The sequence below is a fragment of the Drosophila eugracilis genome, unplaced genomic scaffold, assembly GCF_018153835.1.
Source record: "Drosophila eugracilis isolate 14026-0451.02 unplaced genomic scaffold, ASM1815383v1 contig_1317, whole genome shotgun sequence".
Taxonomy (NCBI): Eukaryota; Metazoa; Arthropoda; class Insecta; order Diptera; family Drosophilidae; genus Drosophila; species Drosophila eugracilis.
In genome coordinates, this window is record NW_024572115.1 from 25,054 (window position 1) to 47,233 (window position 22,180).

Genomic DNA, 22,180 nt, shown 5'->3' on the forward strand with positions numbered 1-22,180 from the left:
CTGTCCGGAATGATGGTGTGTTTGTGATCCGGAGAACCCAACTCATCATCTGATTACATATGCAGTTGCAGTCCGTGGCACACCTAGCAGGTGCACGGGCGAAAATCCAACGGCAAAGGCAATTAGGCATTCGCCAATCATCATGAGTAATTGCTTGGCCAACCGCAAAGGATCAAACGGTGCACCTGCGATTGAAAACGAGATGGTAGTTTGAATTGGGTGGAAGGAAGGAAGAACAAACCTACACGCGATGACTCCTGGAATCGTAGTTCATCAATCAGCGCCCAACGTGGACCACAGACCAATTCATTTGCTGTCCTCAGGAGTGGCAATTGATTTATCTGAGATGGAAAACAGAGCCGAGCCTATCGATCCGTTTATGGAAACCATACTCTCCTCCATACTGCATCATTATAGTTATTTATAGAGTCAGCCGCCTTATATTGGTATTGCTTGACTGGGAACTTGGGATGATGATGACTCCTCTGTCATAGCTAGAGATTTCTCTTTTGTGTATATGTCTGAAGAGACGTGGTCTGCGGCTGACAGCTCAATAACTAGCTGCCTTGGGTAGTTTGTTCTCCCCGTTTACATGTGAAAGGAACATCGCATGCAGCAGTGAAATTAATGCCCAACTCATTAGCAAGAAATGGTCAGCAATGTGGGTGATTTGCATCCTCCATCCTTGAACCTTCTGCACTTGTGCCAAAATCCCCACTAGCTTGAGTTAATGCCGAGGTGAAACCAAACTGGCAGGCAATCAATTAGCCTTCCGACATCGGACTTTTTGGTTTTGCCCAGCGGGCCACTTCATTTGGCTGGGTAACAGAAATGGCTGGCTGCCTAAAAGCATACAACGCTTTTGCCTGAATGAACCCGAATTTTTGATGTCGTTTTATTTGATTTGATTTCCATCTTATTTACATAAAAACACTCAGATTTATACATATATAAATGTCATAATAATAATATTAATAATAACTATAATAATTGCAATTGCCAAGTTCGTTGAATCGTGTGTGTTTGTTAGCTAAAATGAAACGTTTGCAGATATATTATTTATTTATTTTATTAATACCCGAAAACGTATATTCATCTACTTAAAATTGGATTTTTGTCAATTTTTTACTTCGGATTAACTTGTTTTATTTTTTTAATGGACCTTGGAGTGACACTGGCCACTCCGTAAGCTCCGTTCTGACAACCATTTATTTTTGAATGAGAGGAATCCTCCCGGGAGGAGCTTCCTGTCTACCCTGTAAAATCAGCCTGCTGTCAAATGCTTCTTGATTCGTTGAAACCCTCCACTGCCTCTTGATCATGATCAGCGGAATTTCTACTCTTAGGGGTAGAACTCTATAACGTGAAAATAGAAAAAAAAATTGGAGTTTTAGAAGTAGCACAGTGGTTTGAAACTTGGGTAAACATTACTCATTCGACATGTTGGACTGGACAGTTAACATTATTTTTTAAAGCATTTGAAAGGCTTAAAACTTCCAGATTTTAACAAGATACAGCTGTACTAAAAGAGCATAAGTTTAAACTATTATTATATAAAACATTTTTTAAGCTTTTTTTAACCACCATGCTAACTCTAAAGCCAAGTTATTAAGACTAATCTGCTGTTTAAAAATAGTTATCCAGCTGAGCTCTACCCACCCTTCTCCTTTGCCTACAGATTGCATCCACTTAAAGGGATTAACTCACACTGAATAACTTGCTCTAGCGCTACTCTAAACACACATATTAAAACACTAATCGATAAGATTAAGAGGGGTTAACCCCAAGCTTTATCGTTCTTTCCCATCTAGCCACATCCACACACATTCAGAACGCGGCAGAATCGTTGACAACCACAGTTTCTATTGCAGTTACATTGCATCATCACATATTGGTGCACTCGATCGGTATTCTTTGGTATACTAAAGTGACTCCGTCTCCGCCTGCTGCTGCTGCTGCTGCTGTCGCCGTCGGCTGCCTCAGAGTCGTGGACTCTCCAGGATCGTATGGCTGGACATGACTGAATTGGCCAGTGCAATGGAATTACCAGCCACGGACAGATTCGTTTCATTCTTGGAACGTCTTCGCCAGAAACAGCACGGAGCACATAATCGCTCACAAATCTTCATTCCCTTAAAGGTGTCCACAAATGCTCGCCGGAAGCTGGCGTTCATGAAGCAATAGGTGATTGGATTGCAGCAGCTGGAGGAGTAGGCCAGCAGCTGCAGGAAACTAATGGCCGTGTAGTCCACATACTCGTAAACTGCCGGTCCCAAAAGCATGGTCATCGTATTGATTACATACAACGGTGTCCAGCAGATGAAGAACTCCAGTACCAGGACGAACAGCATCTTCACCACTCGCTTCTTGCTCTCCAAGCTCTTGGTCTCGTTGGATCTGTAAGATACAAATTGGCACTTTGATTTTTCCCTTCCTCTGCATCACCATTACCTTCTTAGCCCCGCCTCTGTAATCCTTAGACTGGGCTGGGATAGAGACTTCCTCCTCGATTCATTGTCACTCATGTAGCCCTGCTGTTGTGGCTGCATCTGGTGGCGCATCCTATGCACTCGACTGCAGCACTCAGCATTTGCTGTTCCCGTTACGGTTACACTTCCACCTCCTCCATTAATCTGCTGATGACGCAGGGACTTCACGGAGGCACTACGCATGCAATAGAGATGTCTTCTTCCCTCACAGGAGGCACCTCCGCCTCCGCCTCCTCCTCCTCCACCGATTAATCTTCGCTTGCTGCCGCAGTGGCTGTAATCCGCTGTAGAAAAGTAAGGGTAATGAGTTGGTAAGTTTAAGTTTTATGATAAAAAGTCTATGTAGAGAATAGAATTTATAAAATTGCAATTGCCACTCCCTCCCATAGTGAGTTGCCTCAAAGCTAGCGTGATTGAAACCTTCAACTGAAGTTCATGTCAGTTGATTGATAAATATAGACATCACGAGGCTAATAGGCCGTAATCATGGAATCACGCAACTCCAAAATGACCTGTCTCAGCTGTTTTGATGTGGTCAAAACGGTTGCATTTGCCTGTTGCAAGTCGTATGCGAATGTGCATTTGACGCTGGAGATTGACATCGATGTGGCTGCCACTCCTACTGTTTTGTCTCCTTGTGGTGGTCGCTCTGCTAATTGCCAAATGGCAGGGCAACCACTGGCGACGGTTGGGCCTAGAGGGACCCTTTGGCTGGCCATTTGTGGGCAATATGTTGGACTTTGCTTTGGGAAGGTGGTCTTACGGTGAAGTCTATGAGGAGATCTACAGGTGAGGTTAAGTTCTTAAAGACTTCTTAGTGATTATCCTGTTCTTACAGACTCAATCCCGACCTGAAATATGTGGCTTTCTATCGCTTGTTCAACGAACCCGCCATTCTGGTACGTGACCAGGAGTTACTGCGTCAGATCTTGGTGGGCAGCAACTTCACCGACTGTGCTGATAATGCTCTTCATGTGGACCAACATCGTGATGTCCTGGCTAGCCATAATCCCTTCATCGCCACTGGTGACCGCTGGCGCATTTTGAGAGGCGACCTTGTCCCCCTCTTCACGCCAAGTCGTGTCCGTCAGACCTTGCCACATTTGGCACGAGCTTGCCAGTTGCTTAGGGAACAAGTGCCGCAGGAACGGTTTGAAGCCAAGGAGTTGGCCACTCGCTATACCCTTCAGGTGGTTGCCTCCGTGGTCTTTGGCCTGGATGCCCATTGCCTGAGCAGCCGGAAAGTGGGTGAGACTCCAAGTCGCTGGCTTGAATGGCTGGCTCCACTTTTCCAGCCCAGTTCTTGGAGTTTGCTGGAGACCATTGCATTGCTGCACTCACCTCGTTTGGCTTGGATCATAGGCCACAGGTTGGTGTACTGAAACCCATCTGCCCTCTTGTAATCCATTTTCTCTTTACAGATATGTTCCCCTTCCTCTGCAGCATTGGTTCAGGGATTTGGTGGAAGCCAGAAGTGGCGCAGACAATCTCCTGCAATGGCTGGCGGATAGCAAAAGGACTTTGACAAAGGATGAGCTAACTGGTCATGCCACCACTCTTCTTCTGGAGGGCTATGAAACCTCAGCCATGCTACTAGCATTTGTTCTTTACGAATTGGCCATTAACGAGGATAAACAGCGACGTCTTCACATGGAACTGGATGAGGTGGCTCAGCGTCATGATGGCTCGTTACTAAATCAAGCTGCTCTGGCTGAACTTCGCTATACTGAAGCTGCACTGCTTGAGGCACTGCGTCTGCATCCAGCCATGCAGGCTCTCCAGAAGCTCTGCACGAAATCCTTTACTCTGCCATCTCAGAAATCTGGAACTGGTCAGGAATTCAAAGTGGATTTGGGCACTGTTCTGGTTCTGCCTGTTCAGGCTATTCATCTGTGGGTTAACTTTTCCATCTTAGAGATTATCTTTTTATATAACCTTCCTTATCATTCTAGTGATCCTGACTTGTATCCCGAACCTAATCAGTTTCGTCCAGAACGCTTTTTCAATCAGCCACCTTTGGGCTGCAGATTTTTGGGTTTCGGCGCTGGTCCCAGAATGTGTCCAGGAATGCGACTTGGCTTGCTTCAGACGAAGGCTGCTTTGGCTACACTCCTGCAGGATCACAGCGTCTTGCTAGCGGATAGGGATCGCATGGAGGTGGAGGTATCTCCTTGTACTTTCCTGACTGCCAGCAAAAAGGGTATCTGGCTGAGGTTGATGAAAAGGGTAACTTAATAGGAAAGAGGTTTTGAACTTCGATTTATCAAGGAATCTATCAAGTTTGGACTTTATGAAGAAAAGGTTTAATATTTAAGGAATATTACCTTAAAGTTAATTAAAAAAGTAATAAGAACCAAATTGAGACTTTGAGAAATGAAGTTAAGAAGTTATTAACAGCTTTTTGATAATATTTCTGTCGAACAGAAAGTCAGATAAAACCAAAAAGTCATTATCTTTCAATCCCATAAAAACAGCTGCGACTTGAAAACATATCCTTTTTCCCAGTTTTATTGCTGTTTTGCGGCTTGGAAAATAGTTGAGCCGAACATAATTTAAATTCCCATTAAAAGCGCAGTTTGCGGATGATAACATACGAGCTCTAAGCACGCGTTGAACTTCTAAATAATATGGCAATTTCCATGAAAATATATCCAGCCAGAGGAGAGGAGGATAGGAAAGGACAGGATATTTCTGTGACCCAACGATATACATACTATATATAGATAGATAGATAGATAGGAGAGGAGAGTCTGTCCTCCGGGCTGGCAATTTATGACAGGGTAATGTCAAACGATGGCCGTAAACGACAAGCAAAAATAGCAGCAACAAGAAAAAGTTTAAAAATTTAATCAAATTTATTGTCACACAGCTGGGGCATGAGTATGTGTGAAAATGAGTGGGAGGCAGCCTCCCTTGCCAGCCTAGGAATGAGCCAAAACGGCCTTTAACGAGAGCTCTTAAATGCTCGTCTCGTGCATAATTTACGGCACTTAAATTGACCTTTTTAGCAGCAACAGCAGCAGCAGCAGTCCGTTTGTCCCCCAAAACAGATAGTTAAGCGGGCCTAGAGAGGTCAGCCACCTAGAAGAAGCACCCGGAAATGAATCACTTCGATGACCTCCAGTAGAGAGCGTCCGCCCCACGAGTACCGCGATAATTCCTGAAGGTCTATGCTAATGCGAACCATTTCCATTTCCCATAAAGGACTTAACACAGAACCCTACTACCCTTTCATGCAAATGAGTCGCTACGGGAATGGCATCCTAGAAGATCTACACCTCTCTTACCAACGTTAATTGGAGCAAAAAAAAAAAAAGAAAGACAAGTAGAGTAATGTTTTCCTGGCAAAGATGAAAGAATGTCTGCTGCCAGAGGCTCAGTCTTAGAGTGATTTCCACGGGGATTCCACGGATGACTTCGCTCTCCGACCGACAGGCAGGCAGTGTGTGCATTTATCAAGCACGTCACGTTATCAACACGCATCCAAGGAATTCAAAGAGGTTACTTCTCAGAATGGTTCACCCTGTGGGGGAATAGGTTCTATATTTACACGAGCACTCTCTGTCTGTAACATTTGGCAGACTTTGGCGCGCCCACTTAAAGTCACAGCATTAAAGGCGAATTAGAAGAATTGATTTGGTTCAGCTTTAGGCCTTGGGCTGCCTAGAATGGTTGTGCCCATAATCTCAAGATTATTCACAGCATTCGCAGCTGGAAGGGATGGGAATGGGTATATGGTGATAGCAAAGCGCCATCTAGCCATGGGGAGTGCTCTTAAAGCCGTCGATGCGAATGCAAATGAAAGTAAAAACGCCGCAGGCTTTCGCTTTCGTTTTCGCTATTGTCTCTTGGTTCTTGTACCTCCTCTCTTTTCTTTTTTGGTTGGAACTCCTCTAGGCTCCAAGCTCCATCCTCCATCTCCCACCCAAAACCAGCCATCCAATTCACTTCCGCGATTTAAGCCAGAGTCGTCGACACTCGAACCTTTTCGTGCATGCCAAACTTGGCCATGCAAATTGCGTGTGACGCAGTTTCTGGCGGAGCTTTGGGTAGTTGAACTAATCTCGAATGGCGGCGCCTCCCCCGGGACAAGTCGCAACTAATAAACCTCCGACAGCTGGGACACCGCTGAACCCACAAAACCCTTTGACCCTCGCAGAGGGAACTTTGCCAAAATTTAAACAAGAATTTCTTACCATAGTAGTATTGGGAATGATGATGTTGCTGCTGTTGCTGGTGGGGCACAATCGTGTCAAGGGACTGGCAGTGGCTTCCGTTGGAGCGCCGCTGGCTGCCAGGTCCCGAAGCGGAGGCGGCGGCTGTGGAGGCGGTAACCTCCGGGCCACTGCTGCCAAAGTTCATGGCCCGCTCGTTGCGCATGCTCACGTACAAGGTGCGAGTGATGAACAGGTAGGTGAAGCTCAAAGCCAGCAATGGGAGGACCAAAAGGGCCAGATCCAGAAACAGATTGTAGGCCCTCTCGTAGTTCAGGCTATCCGCCGGCCATTGTTCGCGGCATTTACGTAGTCCTTGAAAGATACAAAAAAGAAAGTATTTTTCGATTAGCTTCTGGCTATCAGCGAATCAGTTTGGTATCTTCTAGCCTTACCTGGTCGACTGGTAGGCATCAGTTGGCTAAAAGCAGCAATGGGCGTCATGCATACCAGACTTCCCAGCCAGATGATGGCTATGATCTTGTTGGCATGGTTTATGGTCTGCCAAGTGCGGGATCTCAAAGGATGACAGATGGCATAGTAACGCTCGCAGGAGATGGCCACCAAAGTCCAGGACGAGACGGCCACAGAGGCAGCTAAAAAGAAGAAGGTAAAGAAAATAAAGTGAAAGTGAAAGAATGTCTCTCATGACCAACTTCTTAGTAAGAAAATATTTAAAATTTAAATAAACTTAACAACCCACTAAAATCTCACATTAAACTTGTTTATTTCCCGGAATAAAATCATAATCATCAGCGTGAAAAGAAATTAATAAAGTCAATTTCCTGGCGAAATCAAAAATATTGCTAATCTACGCCTGGCCATTTGCCATCCTTCGTAAACTTTTCCTGACTTTTATGACTTCAATATTAATGGCCATTTCCTGGTTGCCCTTGGTTCAGTTTTTTTTTTCCTCTCTCTTATTTTTTTCCATCCATAAACTTTTATTTGGGCACAATTGTGTTCTGCTTGGTCCATTGGAGACCATTGCCTCCTCAGGAACAATTAAAATGTTAATGTCCTTTGTCAGCCTCAACTTGTTTTCCCTCTGTTTGAGTTTGGGTTTGGGTTCTGTGCTCTATGATAGCTTTGTTGCCGCATTTAATCAAAAGTCCCCCAACGCGGCGGCCTACAGTTTTCAAGTTTTCCCCGGCAATGGGCTATCGTCATTCCTAATCGCCACCATCACAATCGCAATCCACAATCCTCTACTCCTACTCCTTTGCTTATTCCCAATCCGAATCCCCATCCTAATCCTAACTGACTGGCTGGCTGGCTGGCTGGCCTGGCATCAACAGCGCAATAAAGGCGGCAAAACACCGCCACATTCGCATAACTTGCTAAGTGGATTCTGGAAAGACCACCTCTAAAACGGGTTGAGTGTGTTTTCCTTTTTTTTTTTTCCTTTTTCCTTTATATATATGCAGCCTGGCAGCCTCATTGGCGGTATTTGATGATGGGAAAAGCGGGGAAAGCTCATTAACAAAATTAAATTTAGCTCCACCGCGTGCCAAACTCCATAATACATAGAGAGAGAGGGGAACCCCTTTGGCCTGGACAAAATGTGGACCATCATTCCATGGCTCAGTGATTTCGAGAGATCGGAGTCCCGCAACAAAAATGTAAATTTTATGGAAATGCTGAAAATAGAAGCCGGACCGCAATGCTGGGCCTGCAATGAAATGAATGAAAGGCAAATACACGTTCACGCCCACGCTTTTTCGATTTGCCAGGAGGCGGAGGGGGGTGTGGGGTTGTGAAAATGTCAAATGCTTAAAGCGGAAAAGTGTGTCGAAAGAATGGCTGATTGAACGAAAACATACACACACGAAAATATCGAAGAAGAACTTTGACATGGACAAATGTTAGGTCAGGTTTTTTCATGCTGGAAATATGACCTAAGCTGGTCAACTCCTGAGCTGGCTGAGACCTGAGCTAGCCAAGTTCTGAGCTGGCTTAGCCCCTGCATAGCTCCGTGATATCTCTGATAATCGCCCCTTAAAAACCTGTTTTACTTCTTCTTGTTTTTTTTTTTTTGTATTTCTTTCCAAGGATTATTTTGTCGCCGCCATAAAACAAGCTAAGCTCCTCCTGGGGGCAGCCTGCTGAGTGTTAGAATAAAATTATTAAATATGCATTTCTTATCTGGCAGCCAGTGCTGGCTGCCTCTCAACGACCTATTTCAAAAACATGACAGATTTGTTGCAAATAAAAAACAAGAAAACAAAAATATATAAAAAAGATAACAAAATAAATGACAGGCATTTGCAAAGTTTGTTTCCTTTTCTGAATTGTATTTTTAATGGTTTTTCTTTTTGAGTTGATTTATGACTTGGAATTTATTTACATTTATTGATTTTTGTTTGATTATTTTGGATTAAGTTTATTTATATTGCTGAGAGATATGATCAGGATTTATTTTTTAATAAGTTGAAAATATTTTAAAAATATTTATAAGATTAAAATTGAATATAAAAGTAAGCACTATACTTTAAGAAATTTGTTTCCCTTTTATATTGTATTTTTATGACGTTTTAGAGTTTATTATTGATTACCTTTTGGATTATTATAGATTAAATTTAAACTTATTGGTTGGATATACCTTAAAAGATTTACTATTTAACTAATTTAAATTATTTAAAAAATATTTATAAGGTTAAAATATGTTTATAAAAGTAAGCACCATACTTTAGGAACCTTTTAAATTGCATTTTTAAGCCGTTTTTGAGTTTATGATTGAGTTTTTGTTTGATTATTTTGGATTAAGTTCAAACCTATTGGTAGGATATATCTAAAAGATATATTTTTAAGCTAATTTTAAATATTTAAAATATATTAATAAGTGTTAAATTCTTGCCAAAGTTAGCAAAACACTTTAAAGACTTTGTTTTTCTTTTTAAATTGCATTTTTAACGCTTTTTTGAGAGTCTGACTTGGAATTTATTTAAATTTATTAATTTTTTTAAATTATTATGGATTAAATTTAGCCCTATTTGGAGCTAGATAGCTTAAATATTTATTATTTAACTAATTAAAAATATATAAGGGAAAATAAAAGATTACCAAAGCTAGCAGAAATCTTTAAAGACCTTTTTTTCCTTTTTAAATAAAATATTTAACATATTTTCTATGATTCTATGATTAATGATTGAAGATTTTTTTAAATTTAATACCTTAACAAATCATTTAAAATTATTTATTGAATAAAACTTAAATAAAGTGCCAACTGAAACACTTTCTATAATTTTTAAGCCATTTTTTCTAAATAAATGCATTTAAAAAATATTAAAAATATATAAAAATATATGTATATAAAACTCCCAAACTTTAAAATAAAAACCTTTTAAAAAGTTCTCAACTCACAAATCAAACTAATTTTGCCTTTATTAACCCATAATTAATGATCTACACTGATTAGCAACCAAAATCAATTACTAATTAATAGAATTAATCACTATGGCAAGCCTTCAAAAACACTTTAAATTGCCTAATAATTTTCTAGAATATTTCAAAGAGCAAAAGCTAATGCCGAATGCCGAATGCCGAAAACATGAAAAGCCAAAAAGGACAAACATTCAACGGACAAGCTAAGATCCGAGAACATGCAAACCGACATATTTGTACGGAAAAATGACAAATTGATGGCGCTGTCGACGAGCATGGGCATGGGCATCTCGGATATAGCCACATTCGGTGGACAGATCTCAGGTGCTCAAAGCCAACTCGGTTCGGAAAATGATGACAATGAGCCGGGTTCCCGTTTCCCTCGTGGCTTGGCTAACACCACCTAAATCCTCCCACTCCCACTACCACTCCCACCCTTAACCTGAACTGCCGTGCGTGTTCGAGTGACAAACTTTGAATGGTTTTCCCCCATGCAGAAACATCCTGTTGTTGTTCTTGTGTGGGTGTGTGTGTGTGAGTGTGGCTATAACTTTATGTATGCTGCAAATTGTGGGAAATCAAATGAAAGACCGGACTTGCAAAACGGAAAATATAACATTTTAGTTTCTTTGTTGGGCATTCCATCGTAGGAGACTCATCATTTTGTTCGGTTTTGTGGAAAAGAGAAATCTATCTAACTTGGGCCTGCAAGAGTTTTCCCTTGGTTTTCCTCATTCTGCAATTAAAATGGCCACAACCTTGCCTCTCATATTTCATCTGTGTTTATTGTCGCCTACGGCTTCTGGCCAAATTAAACTCTAATAAAGTTGGAGGAGCACCTGTGTAGATGAGGGAGAGAAGAGGTGCACGGCAGCTTGTACATAGCTCAGTGTGAACTTTTCCGGCTTTTCACGCTGCATAAAATGAACTTTTCAACTTTGCTTAGCTGCTAATTGTACCGGACTTGGTATCCACCACCATCTATCATCCACTTGGAAAGCCAACTGAGGGTTGTGGCCAAAAACATTTTACTTCCTTTCTGGTTATTTGTTTTTCGATCTTCTTTGGACCCACACCCACCTCTCACCTTTCGACACCCATTTTGGACCAGGTCTCAAAAAGTTATATTAAATTAAGCTAACAACCGCAAAAGTATGAAACTGGCCTCTGCCCTCAGAGAGTACAAGTTGCAGTTCGACAGGCTTCCGTTTCTGGGTAAGCCACCTGCCGTGGGCAATTTTGCATGCACTCCTTAGTGGTGGCTCTACACTGGGAGAAAGTACTACTAAAAGGTAATATATTTTTATGATTATGAAGAAATGTACAAGAAGTAATAGCAGTTGATGTCTGTAGAAAGGAACCTCTTATCTACCAAAGTAATTCACAAGTTTTCCCTTTTTTGTTGCCTACTTTCAGGCACCTCAAACTATTTTAAGGCCTGCACGATTTCTAGGGATATTTTCTACAATATTTACTAATTTTACCATCTAAAAACCACTACCTTTCCATTAATAATATATCTTTCTAATATTCCCTTATAATATTTCTCACCCTGCACATCTCAACTGACAAGGCAAGGCAAGGTAAATAAACGCCAACCGTCGAGTGTGGTCTTGCCAAGAGTTTTTCTCTCAAGCCTTTTGAGGTGGACCAGAAGAAGGGGGATGCCCAGGGTCCAGCTGAAAGTCACTTATTTGGTCTGTAATTTACGGGCAAGTTGTGAGGTCAAAGGAGTAAGTTGAGTACCAATTAAAAGTGCTGTTACCTCAGACTGATTCCTGGCAAAGTAAGTACTAAGCCATCTCCTCCTTCTTTTATTTTTTAGACCCTTTCAATCAGACTTTAAACTATAATCCCAGCCAGGACACTCAGCACTATATTAATAACTCCTCCTCGTCTGTTTAATGAGTGTAATGTTATGCAAATAGTGGGGGCACATACAATGGATTTGCAACCGCAGCGCGTGATGTGGCATCAACTAATTGTTGGATTTGGGATTTTAGCAATGGCGAGAGTGGATCAAAAAGTTCCCCAGTAAAACCTTCAATTCTAACAGCTTAAAAACTGTTACGGTTAACCCCCCTCTCTCTCTATCTCTCTCTCTGCTTGATTTTCATTTCATCAACGTAAATATTTGAAGTTCAGCGAGCATTGGTTTTGTTTAAACAAGCTGTTTGGATTTATGTTGATATGTAACGTATTCATCAGATACAGAACTACATATGGTCTATATAGATTCCATTTCACGGCTGACGTTAATATTTAATGTAATTTATATGCGAAAATTGCAATACAAAATAGCTTCATAAATTATGGTTATCAAATTGGAAATGACTTTAAGCGGGTCATGCAAATCGATTCACCGAAAAAAAAACATGTCCCCATTTTCAATTTCCCAATGCTGTACCCTTCTCCCTTTCCCTGTCATCAGCTATGGGAAAATTTTCGAAATCCAAATCCAATTCCGGCTTTGCCCTCTGGTCGTTGTTTTTGATTTAGCGCCCCCATTTGCTACTCAATGACAATAAGTCCATCTTGGCCATTTGGCCATTTGGCTTGCCAGTTACAGAGCTGAAAGTGGATTTTTATGGACTCGACAAGAGTCCAATGTGCGTGTGTGTGCTCCTGCCTGTTCCCCCCTCAGAATCCTCAATAAAAATAATTCCAAATTTGAGACAACAATAAAAAACGGTTGGGTAAAAAAGTTTTTGGCCTGTCGTCAGCGCCAGATTGAAAACAAAAAAAAAAGAGCAGAAGAACGAACGAATATGGTATAAACCTCTACCTCTACCCTCTACTTTCGAATCTTTCAAGGCTTTTGTGGCAAAAGATAAGGATAACAAGAAGTATCAGATGGTCGATTTTCCGCTTATTGTTATTTCTCCGGTCTGTTTTCCCTTTTCATTTCGCTCGCCCGCCGCCGTTGCCTTGCGAAATTGTGAAATTATATAAAAAAGGAATTGCTTCCCATTGTTTCAGCCATCGTATTGATACGTAAAGTTATGACCCAACAAAGAGCAACTTTTCCGCCTGAAGCGACCCCCATATGCATGTGATAAAGATATATAAAAAAAAATAAGAAAAATATGAAAAATCCACAAAAAAGAAAAGAGAACCAAGTGAAAGCCTCTCCCCACATCGTTGTTATGAATTTGTAAGAGGGGAAAATTGTAAAACACAACAAATTAAAATGTCCTACACACTGATTGGGTAAAGGGGTTTGCCCTTTTCCCCTTTTTTTTTGTTTTGTTTTTCTGAGAGAGAAAAAGGGATTTTAGGTAGAAACTCTAGAGCTTAGCATTTTAATTGGAAAACTAGAAAAGTTTAGTTGTACGAAAAACAAAAACTGTTGCATATTTTCCGGATGATTGGGAAAAATTTATCAAGAATATTCTGACCATAGGAAGGGTGTTGTTTTTTGCTTTACCCAAAAACCTCTTCAGGTTGACCTAAAATCGATTTATTTCACCTATTAAAGATTCACTTGGAGGTGCTCCTCTGAAAACACCATTTCGAATGCATGACCTGGACTGGTAGAAGGTGGTAATTTCAGTCACAGGTGCTGCTTCTGCTTCTGCCTCCCATTGTTGGGTGACCTGTTTATGTCGCTCGATTTACGGACAGTCAAATTGCCGGCTGAACTGCATCAGCAAAGTTGAGCCGGGGAGTGAGTGCTCCAGGTGCACTTCAAGTAGCTGTCGCAACTCAACGTAAAACTCTTGAGTTGAGATTTTTCACCTTTTCCCTACGTTTTCTTTTTTTTCATTTTTTTTTTTCGGCAACACGGGCAGGAAAAAGACATAAAAGTGAATAATGCATTTCGCGTTCACCGCGTGTCGGTGAAAAGTTCACAAAAAGTTCGTCTTGATGGAGCTAAAGTCTTTTTTTTGTCTAGCAACGAGGTTTTAAGTTCGTAAACTGAACAGATTTTTCCATTTTGGCCTTTAAATATTTATGACCTATTACCTATTTTATATGCATTTACATTAGTTTCCAATCAGTTGGTCAAATTTATTGGACATTTTAATCATTCGCTGATTGAAATCCCCCACTAATGACCCTCTTTATGTGTGGCCTAACTTTCCATTATTCTAAATTAAATTGTCAGAGTATGTAAATCGTTTAAATTAAATAGTAAATAGTATTCAATGAGCTGCGATTTGGAATTCAATTGGTATTTTTCGAGGTTAGGGTTGGGTCTGGTGACCCCGATGTCCCTTGTTTTGAATATGTGTTTTCATTTTGAACTAACTCCTAACTAGTAAGCTTTAAGTTGAGATTCTGAATTCTGGGGATAGACTTTAGTTACCCTCTTAGCACTCTATTCAATCTGTGACTTATTCTCTGTCTGCATTTGGTGACCCTGTTACCCCGTTTAACAGTATTTAATCTAGACCTGCTTAATCGTTGATAGTATAGTGTTATAATTTGCCTCTTATTCTAGTTACTTCTTGGTAAAAATCAATGAAGTATCTGCCTTCAAAGTTGAACTAATAATAGCTAGTAATTAAAGGTTTCGTGCCCGAAACTTCTATTTGGTCAAAGGTGAATGTTGGTGACCCCGATTCAACTTATTTTTGCCATGCTTTCAATAAGGTACTTATCCTGAGACTTTCTTAAATGATGCCATTCAAATTTGTATCACAAAATTGTAGTAAACTATAACTTGAAATCTTTAAGATTCGGAATCAAGCTATTTTGACAGTGTTAGGATATTCCAAATAGTATTATTGGTGACCCCGATTGCCTATATACTATATACTTTCTACTTACTTTCTATACTATTCAAACTTCAGACAGCATCTACTTATCCTTCGAGTTAATAACAGCTAGTAAAATCTTAAAGTTTCACTATTCTTTGACTTATTCTGAGACTTCCCCTTAACTTATATCATAAAATGGCAGCACATAAAAACCTTTCAAATAAAGTTTCTTCAAATAATAAGGTCTAGTGACCCCGATTCCCCTTGTTTTTCCCTCCATTCAGTCTTATTCTTACCTATCCCGAGACTTTCCCGCCTGATGCCAACTATAAACAATCTATCTGTTGTGCCGCGACAGAGGGGGAGTTTGGAAGTAAAGCGAAAAGAGATTTGCATCGCTGGGCAAAGTGGCGTGATTTCACTTCTCACGGGCTACTTAAACACGCCGTAATTGTTGCCATGACAGTGTTTTTTCAATCTTGAGCTTCTCCACTCTGAAATGCCTTTCGCTGTCACTTTCTTTTTCACTTTCCAACTCGCAATAAATTGCTAAATAAATTGGGTACAAAGGAAGTTTTAAGGTGGGTGTAGAGAGCAGAAAACAGAAAGCAGGGGAGGTGGCGTAACGGTGTTAATGGCAACTTGACCTGCAAACAAAAGGTGAGGACAGCTGTTAGCTGTGGATGTGGAATGTATGTGGCTGACACATCAATGCAATCCAATATGAGTTGCATATATAAGCCACGTTAATATCACATTAGGCCATGTCAACCGCACTTTATGCGATGGTCCTCCCACCCCCTCCCCCGTCGGGAAAATATCTTCCCTTAAAGAAACCTGAAAAATCACCTTTCATTTGTATTCCCTTTGTGGCCCCACGTGCCCTTAAGACGACAGCCCACTCTGCAACTTTGCCACCTCCCTCCCACTAGGACCCAGGCCAAGACTCTCATTAATTCAGCTCAAAAGTATACTTCATTTCCCTCACGCAAATAATACTCACACGCAAAAAGGTGGCATTAAATATCGTTTTAATTTGCTCGCTTTTTTTTCTGTTTTTTAATGGTTTTCTCGTTTTTTATTCATGGCATTTAATGGACGCGAAGGACGACAGCTTTGATTATAATCTTGACAAATATAAGCTTTTCTCTGGGAAAACCCACCAATAAGCAAGGCTTGAAAATTGAAAACTTAAGCTGATTTCTGGCAGTGCAGCAGCAGCAGCAGCAGCTGAGGTTGGAGATCAATTATATGGAAAACCGCACAGAAATCAGCATCGAGGGCAGAAAAGTTTTATTAGGAGCACATTTCCATTTTACACTTTACACTTTACACTTTTCCCACGCTTTACGATGTTGGTTGCTGGAGGTTGCTTGGTGTGCGTATGCAAATTGAAATGGCGGAAAAACACAGATTGCTGATGAAAACAACGTTTAAATGATGCTTTTTTCCAAACCCACCCCGCCCCCCAACCCTCTCAGCCAGATGAAGTACATCAATGCCAGGACAGACAGACATTTTTTCTCCTCCTCCAAGAGTTGCAAAAATATTTATATATAATTGAAAATCAATAACCATGTCAATAAAGTGTGTGCGTGTATGTGTGTGTGTGTGTAAGTGTCGATTTTCCACTTTTCCAAAAGATAGCGATTGTTATGGTCATCATAAAGTTGAGAATGTGAACAAAAAGCAGAAGGACAATCAATTTGATGGAGTGGCATGTAGGAGGGGGGCAACATTCATATATAGTTTTTCGAGTTTTCGCCCAGTTAACTCTCATTAAAATGAGGGAAAACAACGGGTAATTGCGTCCAACCTCTCCCCTCTTGCTAGTCAAATAAATCCCAAGATTCAGAGCAAACTTTGCAGCCAAAGAGTAGGGGCAAACATAGGTCATGAGGCTGCCACAGAGGAAAAAGTTGCAGCTCAAGAGCAGCTATGTGGTTAGTTTTTTTTTTTTTATTATTATTTGAATTCGTTTTTTTTCTACTTATGCCATTTTGCCTCCCCTCTTAATGTTTTTCCAGCGAATATGTGTGTGTTTGGGGGCGCTGGCATAAATTTGCTCATTACTGAAGCCCCTTTTTTGCCCCTTGAACTGCCAAGAGAAAAAAAAGGGAGAGAAAAAAACCCATAAAAGAAAAACCTCCAAGAATTGCAGTTAGATTTTTGAGACATTTTCCTCTCTAATTTTTCTCTTTCCAGTTGGCCTAATTAATGATTACGTAGACGACGACGACGCCGTAAACCTGATTTCTGTTGCCAAGAAAATGAAAATGAAAAGAAAAAAAAAACAGACAGAGAAAAACCTTTTGTAAAAACAAAGAAAAACTGAGCCAGAATTCAATTAATCATTAATTTGCTGAGCTGTCAGCAACTTGAACGACCACCCAATGGGTGGTCTTCTGTCCATCTACAGGTCAGGGTTCAAGGCCGTTAGAAATCTGCAGGGCAACAAGTGCAGTGTCGACCTTCGTCGTTTTAGCCTCTAAAAAGTGGAAGAAAAACGGAAAGACCTTTTGAAGTCATAAAACTAGACCTGTCAATGTTGACCCTTTGAATGTCCTTCTTAAGTGTCCTTCTTTAAGGCTTTGTCTTAGCTAAGAAGCCTAACCTTTTTTGTATTAGAAAATAAATAAATCTTGATAAATTTTAATTGGTCTTTAATTTGTGTTAATTGGGGGGAACTATTTAGGGGAATTATTTAAGCAATAGTATGATGTCGAAGAAGGATGAAGGTATGTTCATAACTTGCTTAAATGTAGGCGTTAAAAATCTCTTTTAATTAGCAAAAAATCTGTCTGTTTTTTTCCTACTAATTTTAGAAATTTCTGGGAAATATCCTCCTGACTTAAATTCCCTGAAATTGGCTTTGAAAATTTCTTTTTGACTTTTCAAATTAACACAATTTCATTTTTTTCCCCATATCATTGTTTAAGTTTCATTCGAATTCCTTTTAAAAAATCCTTTAACTCTCTTTTTGCGAATTAATTAATTAGTTGCAAATTTCATTAATTAGTTAACTGGCCAACATGTGTTACCAATTTGCAAACTGGCTTAACAACAGAAGTTCATTCTACCCATTTCGATTTGCATAAATAATGGCCATTACCTGCGCTCCAGCAGCTCCTTCAGGCGGCAGCTGACAGAGGAAATCGAATGACAGTGTTGGGTTGTGACGGGGGGGTGGTAAAGGAGGAAATGCCACTGGCCACAAATGCATAATTACAACCATAAATCAAAGGGCGTGGTCCAAGACCACCTTTAGAAGCAATGGCAATGGCAATGGCAAACCAAGGAAACAAAACTCCAGAACGTTGCAGGACATTGCTGCACCTTGACGTGACGATGGCCATAAATTGGTGCCTGCCACCACAGTCCAGCGTGGCAAGTGATGACATTTTCAGATTTACGACCAAAAGTCGACGGCTGCCATGCAACAGATGGTAGGTAGGTAGGTAGGTAGCTAAAAGGATCTCCACCTTCAGAAACGGGTAAGAAACGGGTCTAACTGAGCCTTCCAAGACAACGCCAAGTGCTTACTCAACAAATTGGCATGTGTGTACGGGTGTGCCTTCTTGTCTGCCCTCCCCTCTCTCTCTCTCTCGCTCGACTTGTGTTTGCCAGCCATTGTTATTATGTTGTTAATAAGTTAGAGCGTGGGCGGCCAAGATGGATATGCCAAGGGATGGCAGGATGTGAGGAGGAGGCTGCGGCACCAGCAGCAGCGTGGTTCCGGCAGTCCCGAAAACAAACTTGCAGCAAGACAAACAACATTACCAGCACGTCTAAAACGACGCAGGAAACAGGAAACAAGTCATGAAAGTGCAGGGGGAAGGATGAAGAGGAGGATGGGGATAAGCATCTGGTGGAGTTCAGGGAAAACGGATGGAGGATGAGCAGCAGCAGGAGGAGGAGGAGTAGGAGGTGGAGGAGAAGCTTTACCAAGAAACACGCGACGTGACGCTGCATAGCGGAATGATTTTCGCAATATTGCGATGGTTAAAAGCAATTCCAGGCTGCTTAGGCTGCGTCTTGAGTGCTTCTCCAAGAAGCAAGGAGCAGCAGCAGCAGTAGCAATACCCAAAGCAAAGGAATCTCCAGCTTTGGATCGATTATGGTACTGTGTGCATATGGAAATTGGCCAGAATGTTGAGCAGCCCGTCTCCTGGAGGGTAATTTGCAATGGAAATGGGGATCAGCCGGGATTAGAAGAGCAGAAGGATTGCATATTCGAGTATCTATCCGTTGCACTGGCCTTGACTCAACCATCTTCCATGCTTGAAGGCTTCTTCGAAGTGGGATCAAGAATAGCTAAGAAACAGGTAAAGGATCCCGCCCCTAGGCATCTCATAAACGAATAATTAGAATGTCCTTTAGCTTGCACTTTGATTAAATAAGCAAATTAATGCCACTTCGTTTCTTGGGTTGCCTCCAAGTTGATTCTACTCCTCCTCCATCCGATGACTCTCCCTAAATGAACTGCCCAAAACTTCATAGGATGCTCTGGAGCATTTCTGACAGGTGTCAGGGGCATTTCTCTCATCTTGAGCCCCCATTCCCACACCACTGACTGACTGACTGGCTATGGAATCACGCCCAAGGCAAAGTGTCTCACAGATGGGTGAACCCAGGTTCATCAGATAGATTCTCCTCCCTCTCTCCCTCCCTCCATCACACACACGCGTGTGTGCCTGGGTAGAAGAGGAGACACAAATTAATGTCTCTGGCTAGCCATGTTTTCCTATCCTGAACTGGACTGGACTTTTCCAAGGACTGAACTTGGGTTCAGTCATCGAGAGAGCGAGAGAGTTGAAATGATTTTAAAGAGGACAATCCCGCACATCCTGCACAGGCACATGGTTGGGGGCATCTATCTACCCATGTGCGTGGGCCTATTTAATCTTTTGAACCCTTGAGGAACCCCCAAAAGAACCTCGTTAAGCTTGGGGAAACCCCCGGCTGTCGTTACGCAGATGCGGGCCACCATAAAATACGGCCATTGACAAGCGGATGCAGAGATGAGATATAGTATATATATATATATAGTCATGTATAGTGTGTGTGCCACAACACTTCTTGCCACAACAAAATATGATTTAAGTCATAAATAAGCGCGGAAATTGTGCGTAAAATCGATGTGGGGGACACACACACAGTTTTCTTAAGTGGAAAAGCGATGTGCATAAGCGGGCGCAATCTAAAATACTTAGTATGGCTATCTTAAAAACTTATGCTGGGAAAACTCCGGGAAATTGTATTTCCTAACGCCCTCTCATTCTGTATATTAAACTGAAGTTATGGGAAAGGGTTTAAGGTTTAAGGTTTTCCCTTAAATAGAGAAAATGACTGTTTAGTACGACAAGAAAAAAGGACATCTTTTTATTATCTGTCAATCTCCATTTACCGATGACTTTACTAGGATTTGCTAAGGACCAACACGAAGACATCATTGGCGGCCTCGCCAGTAGCAAATCCACTTCCTCCTCCTCTCAGCTGCTCCACCTCCAGAATACCTTTAGCCCGTAGGCCAGGCAAAAAAAGGGATGAAATTATCCTCTAAAGCTTTCAGGGGAGCTGTAAGATAAGTGACCTTATCTTCGGGTGATTCCCCCAGGTGGAGTCAGGAGGCGAAGAGCCAAAGCAATGGGCTAAAGACTTCTCCGTTTGCAGATTGGATAGAATCCAACACATGGCCATAATCATAATTTTTCCTTTTCCTTGCTGGATGAACTTGATGAGGATTCAGACTTAAAGCCAGTTGAAGACGTTTTGGCGGAAGCGGCGGCCAATCTGGCCAAACGGAACTGCTGCTGGCGGCGCCGGCGTTGAAAGTACTGGCACGACACCACCTGAACCGAGTCCATGAATCGATCCATGCATGTGGTCAGGCAATCACGCTCCGTGGAGCGCAACTCCAAGCCAGGCAAAGCGACACAGGCATTGAAACAGCGCCGTGAGATCTTCTGGATTAGCTCTTGAATGTTGGCCAACATGATCTGTTGGCGTATTCTTTCCAGGTCATGATGATTGGGTGCCATTCGTCTGTCTATGAACTTGACTTTACCGATTCTGGGACTCGGTGTCGGGTCAGGGTGGAAGGGGCGGGACTAATGATTGTCGGATTCACCAGTTTTCGAACTTGGAGCACTATTTAATTTGGACACGGACCAGGGGGACATAAATGGACTGGCCTACTGGCCTACACTGGCCTATTAAACCCCCCCACCCACTTACCCTGTGCAAACTGGATGAGCTTGCAGAGCAGCTCGCCAAAGATGAAGTGTCTCAGCAGGGTGCCAACCAGGGTGACAGGCATACAGAAGACACCCAGTAGAATGTCCGAAATGGCCAGATTGAGCAGGAATACATTGGTTATCGTTCGCATCCGTCGGTTCTGGACCAGGGTGAGCACCACCAGCAGATTACCAACCACAGCGCACAACAGGATGGCCGAGTAGCAGGGCACCACCCAAATGGGTACATCGGCACTGACCCTCACCACGCTCCGGTTCGCCGGCGTTCGTATGGTTGTCGGCGCTACCCAAGTGGGGGTGCTAGCCAATTCTAGATCCAAATCCAGACCGAGATCTAGTTCTACACCGCTGTAGTTAAAGAGATCGCCAGGTGTACCGCTTATGGTCACCCCAACGGCGGCGACGGCGGTGGCGGTGGCGGTGGCAGAGATATCATGACTGCCATTTGAATGATTAACTGCCTCCTTGGCCAGTGGCAGCGCCTGGCGCAGAAAGCGATAGAAGGCGTCAATCGTGAGGCCGAAACGGATTCGTATATGATCCTTTTAAACCGGACTCGCAAACGCACTAAGCACTAAGCTCGACTTCGTCAAACTTTCACGCAACAAAAATGGGGGTCAGGTCGGTTGAAATTCTGTGACAACGGGACTATGGAGTTCGCGTTCCGCGTTATGTGTCGCGCCTCGCAATCTTCGCGAAGCACTGATGGCATTTTGTCGGCACTTTTTGTGACCAACCAGCCGGCATCCAGCGACCGCAACATGCTGCTGAAGGCTAAGCCTACAATTCACCACAGTCATGGATGGCAACATGTTGCCAACGGGACTTGTTGTTGTTTTTAAACTGGAATTTCCGTTGGATTTTGTTTTTAAAGGGATTTTGATTGATAGTTTACTACACTAAAATGTTTTCTAAGTCATATATAACTTTTTCTATAAGGAAATATATTTCTGTTAAAAGAAAATGTCTTGGGAAAAATGCAAGTTTGATTACCCAGAATCACCACCTTATGGAAGCAACGTTTTGGCTCATAAGCATTATCATTACCAAGAGTCAGTGGTGTTGACAGATTGGCTAGGGAAATTAGGTAATAAAATATCTTTATATAGTAGCTTTATATATACAGGTTGGCC

The 22,180-nt window shown here is 42.0% G+C and overlaps 3 protein-coding genes across 3 annotated transcripts; 1 reads left to right on the forward strand and 2 right to left on the reverse strand.

The window, feature by feature from the left end:
- Positions 1-1,762: 1,762 nt before the first annotated feature.
- Positions 1,763-21,794, reverse strand: LOC108106032 (cholecystokinin receptor type A). Its single transcript, XM_017212879.2, is given in 6 exon segments — positions 1,763-2,397; positions 2,452-2,773; positions 6,686-7,018; positions 7,099-7,299; positions 21,028-21,698; positions 21,700-21,794. Coding segments are annotated over 6 exon segments (2,040 nt in total). The 3' UTR covers positions 1,763-1,979.
- Positions 2,718-4,847, forward strand: LOC108106057 (probable cytochrome P450 308a1). The gene is made up of 5 exons (XM_017212915.1): positions 2,718-2,800; positions 2,879-3,278; positions 3,328-3,858; positions 3,911-4,381; positions 4,442-4,847. Exons 2-5 carry the CDS (start codon positions 3,094-3,096, stop codon positions 4,722-4,724), a joined length of 1,470 nt encoding a protein of 489 aa, XP_017068404.1. The 5' UTR covers positions 2,718-2,800; positions 2,879-3,093; the 3' UTR covers positions 4,725-4,847.
- LOC108106058 (mitochondrial import inner membrane translocase subunit Tim13) lies at positions 20,143-20,943 on the reverse strand. The gene has a single exon (XM_017212916.1). The coding sequence runs from the start codon at positions 20,829-20,831 to the stop codon at positions 20,493-20,495; it is 339 nt and encodes a 112-aa protein (XP_017068405.1). The 5' UTR covers positions 20,832-20,943; the 3' UTR covers positions 20,143-20,492.
- Positions 21,795-22,180: the final 386 nt, after the last annotated feature.

Bases quoted from the DNA above. Each gene is read 5' to 3' on its own strand.
- LOC108106058 (XM_017212916.1), bottom strand. From the start codon at position 20,831: ATGGCACCCAATCATCATGACCTGGAAAGAATACGCCAACAGATCATG.
- LOC108106057 (XM_017212915.1), top strand. From the start codon at position 3,094: ATGTGGCTGCCACTCCTACTGTTTTGTCTCCTTGTGGTGGTCGCTCTG. The intron at 3,279-3,327 runs GTGAGGTTAAGT...CTGTTCTTACAG, and splicing joins GTCTATGAGGAGATCTACAG to ACTCAATCCCGACCTGAAAT. The intron at 4,382-4,441 runs GTGGGTTAACTT...TTATCATTCTAG, and splicing joins CCTGTTCAGGCTATTCATCT to TGATCCTGACTTGTATCCCG.